Source organism: Colobus angolensis, unplaced genomic scaffold (genome assembly GCF_000951035.1).
Source record: "Colobus angolensis palliatus isolate OR3802 unplaced genomic scaffold, Cang.pa_1.0 Scaffold4, whole genome shotgun sequence".
NCBI classification, from domain to species: domain Eukaryota; kingdom Metazoa; phylum Chordata; class Mammalia; order Primates; family Cercopithecidae; genus Colobus; species Colobus angolensis.
The window spans coordinates 16,091,078-16,094,954 of record NW_012117376.1 but is presented as its reverse complement, the minus strand read 5'-3'; the positions used below and the strand labels follow the sequence as shown (position 1 = coordinate 16,094,954).

At 40.4% G+C, this 3,877-nt stretch overlaps 1 protein-coding gene across 1 annotated transcript in view; it reads right to left on the bottom strand.

Annotated features, from left to right (window-relative positions):
* Positions 1-1,005: 1,005 nt before the first annotated feature.
* The window catches only part of RSRP1 (arginine/serine-rich protein 1), a 6,058-nt gene continuing 3,186 nt past the window's right edge, over positions 1,006-3,877 (bottom strand). The window contains exons 2-5 of the mRNA XM_011955674.1: positions 3,437-3,877; positions 2,151-2,302; positions 1,384-1,428; positions 1,006-1,153 (exon numbers count right to left, since the gene is read on the bottom strand). Of these exons, the coding sequence (XP_011811064.1) occupies positions 1,420-1,428; positions 2,151-2,302; positions 3,437-3,877 (602 nt within the window). The 3' untranslated portion in view covers positions 1,006-1,153; positions 1,384-1,419. The remainder of the gene's footprint in view (positions 1,154-1,383; positions 1,429-2,150; positions 2,303-3,436) is intronic.

Below are 3,877 nucleotides of genomic sequence, written 5' to 3'. Positions count from 1 at the left end.
CCGTCTCAAAAAAAAAAAAAAAAAAGATATTATCAACCAAACATAGTGTGAACCTTAATTGTAGCTTGATTCAAAATGTAAAGTGAAGATACTGGGGCAGCAGGGAAACACTGGACATACACAAGGTATAATGATTTGGGGGCTTCATTTTTGAAACCGTATTTTAAAACATTGTGATTAAGGAATATTCTAAAGATTTCCCTTTAAAATATTTCAATAAAAAAGGGGGGACACTTAAAAGAAAGGCAAAATATCGAAACTAATGTGAATGTCAGATAGGTTATGAACCCATTATAATGGCCACTTGTAAACGTGGCTCAAAAACAAACGATTTTAATTCTATTTAAAAACTGTGTCAGTAGGCCCCCAATTATCACCAAGAAGATAAAAACACAAAGATGCAAACACATCCTAAATCCAATTTTTGAGTGATCAATGCCTGGACATACTTACATTAGAGCTAAAAGCTATGCTTCTTTGCTGGGAAGGTTTTTCACTAGGATTTCTAGTTCCATCTTCTGTTACCTTTTCCGACAGCTAGACAGGTCAAGAAAAAGTGTAATTTTAAAACACATACCCTTGGTTTCTAAATCCTATATTAAAAAATAATCTAATGTATACAAAATTTAGTTGTAGACACAAAAATCAACTTGGATCTAACCATATATTCAACAGCTGAATTAACAGAATTATTGAGTTTTTTCCCCTTAACAAAAGTGATTTAATATTAGGCTTAAGACGTTCTTCTCATAATTATTTTACTTCCCTGTTGGCAAATTTAAGTAATTTTTAAACTAGTTTTTTAATCCGTTTTCTCAGGTTGAATCAAGTTAACTTTTGAAAAGTAAAGCCACATCAGAAATACCTAGCTTTAAGCTAAGGCATTTGCCAGTTAGGCACCTAATCGTCTGAACATAGACCTCGTCTACTAATACTGAGCAAACCCACATCTGGGCCCAACTACACAGATTCAATTAGATACAGCATCTTTTTTTTTTTTTTTTTCCTCGAGACGGAGTCTCGCTCTGTCACCCAGGCTGGAGTGAAAAGTACAGTGCAATTTGCTAACGCACATCCTGCACATTTCTGGAGAATTATAATAAACTTATCTGCAAGTGAAGCAGGCCTCCTCTTCTGTAATCTCTCAAAACATCTGGAATATATTGCATATATTATGAAAGGGACATCTTTTTCACAGATGCCCCACCATTACAACGTGTACCTTTGCTTACTTTAAAAATTGACTTTAATACTTTATGCAAATAGTACCTGTCCCAAATTCTAGCATGCACATGTATCTACCAACAAAGAAAACTAAGTTTTCAGTGTGTGAACATAAACTTCAAATTAAACCTCTGATGCTTTAGCCCATGTATCAATTACCAACAGATTTTCTTCATCAATGTCTGCAGACCACATTCATGATTTCTATAAGACAGAAATAAAGCAGATAAACTATACTGTATATGCTGAGTACAGATTTGTGGGAACATGATGCTGCAAATGAAAGCTACAAACACTCTGTAAATAGCTTAGAAAATCTGGTAATAGAAATCACCAAAGTACCAGCTACAATATATTAACGGTGTTATAAAAGTACAGTGTTAACTGAAAATGAAAAATTAAATGTATTTTTTGAGACAGGGTCTCACTCTGCTGCGCAGGCTGGAGTACAATGATGCAATCTTGGCTCACTGCAACCTTAGCATCCTGGGCTCAAAGATCCTCCTGCCTCAGCCTCCCAAAAAGCTGGCACTACGGGCATGCGCCACCATGCCTGGCTAATTTTTGTATTTTTTTGTAAACACGCGGTTTTGCCACGTTGCCCAGGCTGGTCTTGAACTCCTGGACTCAAGCCATCTGCCTCACTACAGGCAAGAGGCACCATGCACGGCCAAAAAAGGTTCATTAATCTCCCATTTTCATGGGTATGACCTTGCTTATCTTCAGATCTCCTACTAAAGTTCATTAATCTCCCATTTTCATGGGTATGACCTTGCTTATCTTCAGATGTGCTACTCTGAATTTAGCACATTATATACATAGCTAGACTTCCCAAAAGGTATAGTCTAAGGTAAATAGTAAGTGGCTTATCAGATTTGACAGTTGGCTTTCTGAACATTTTGTTGGGACAAACCTAGAATACTTACTTCAGGCTTTGCACCATTACTTGATACACCTATTCCATGGCTTGTTTCTTTGGCTACATGTACGGTTCTGAGACTAGCTGGCAAGTCAATGTTGGTTGTTCCTAAAGCTTTTGCTGCATTGGCTTTTGCTATTTCTAACAGCTCCATTCGATCTGAAAAAAAAAAAAAAATTATTCATTAATCTGGTAGTTTTTTCCCAAGAGAACTCAGAATTACAAAATAAGCATGTTATTTTGTGGTATTAAATGTATTAAGTCACTTGTTTATAATACGTAAAGTAAGGTTGCCCTTTAACACTGGTTTGAGCTGTGCTAGTCCACTTTATAGTTGGATTTTTTTCTCCCTACTAAATGCAGATAGAAAGTACCACAGTATTTGAGAGACTGTAAATCCCAAGTGTGCGTGAGGGTTCCATATGCGTCCTGGCACCAATCCCCCGAGTGAACAGAGGGACAACTGTGTAACTTTATTCAGTGAAAACCATTCTCCAGCTCACTTCTTGCTATAGGAAATAAAATGCTTAAATAATCTTAATCAGTTTTCAGTTTTCCTGACTAAAGGCCTGAGCGTCCTACTATTTTGTCTTTTTGTTGTAGCTAATTTTCTCTAGTTAATAGCAGTATTATTTTGCTTTTTCTTCAAAGATGTATTTCTGAAAACCAGGGTTTTCTGCAATAGATTCTTCATATGGTACAATTATCACGACCACTGAACCAATACTGATACACTTAAGTGTATTTCTATCACCACCCCCGGCTAATTTTTGTATTTTTACAAGAGGTAGTGAGCTACGTCGGCCAGGCTGGTATGGAACGCCTGGCCTCAAGTGACCCGCCCGCCTCCGCCTCCCAAAGTGCTGGGATCGCAGGCGTGAGCCACCGCGCCGTCCTCCTAGGTCATTTAAGATACTCGACAATTCAACTGTATTCAGTAATAATGTCAACTAAAAGGCAGCGTGTTTTGATATTGTTCTTCCCAATCTATAAACTTAAAACCTTTAACTTAATCATAACATTTAAAAGGCTCCACCACCAAGAACAGTCAGCCAATAGGAAAAAAGGTTCCCTACATCCTGAGCCATTTAACATCCAATTGACCTTTAACCCTGAAGAGAAAGAACGCTGTCCACTAACTACAAGTAATGTCCTCCCTCTTTCCTCCAACGAAAAAGATTTCCAGCACCAAAGGAACTAATATTGAAACTACACAGCAACTTTGGTTCCCTAACCACCTCGTGCACTGTCACCACACATTACCAAAACTAGAAAGGTAAATGACCCACCCACCTTTTTCACTTAAGCGAAAGGGGGTTCTGCTCCGCGACCTCGTCCTGGATCTGTCCCTCCATCTGCTGTGCTCCTCCGGGTACACTGTGCGACCAAAGCCGTAGTAGCGCCGCCCCCGCGCCATCGCGTACGCCCTTCCGTAGTACGACCTTTCCCGAGAGCGCGACCTGCTACGGGACCGGGACCGCGAAGGAGACCGGTAGTATCTCCTGGAGAAGCCGTAGCGCCTCTCTCGGTTGTAACGGCGGCTGCGAGATCGCGACCGGCTCCGCGAGTATGACCGCGAGTAGCGCCTGTACTTCCGCTGGTGGCGCCTTCGGGAACGGGACCTTGACCTGCTCCTCCGGCTCTGACTCCGACTCCTGGACGAAAACCGACTGGAGACGTGGGAATGGGACCGAGAGTTTCTGGAAAAAGAACGGCTCCTAGACCGCGACGAGA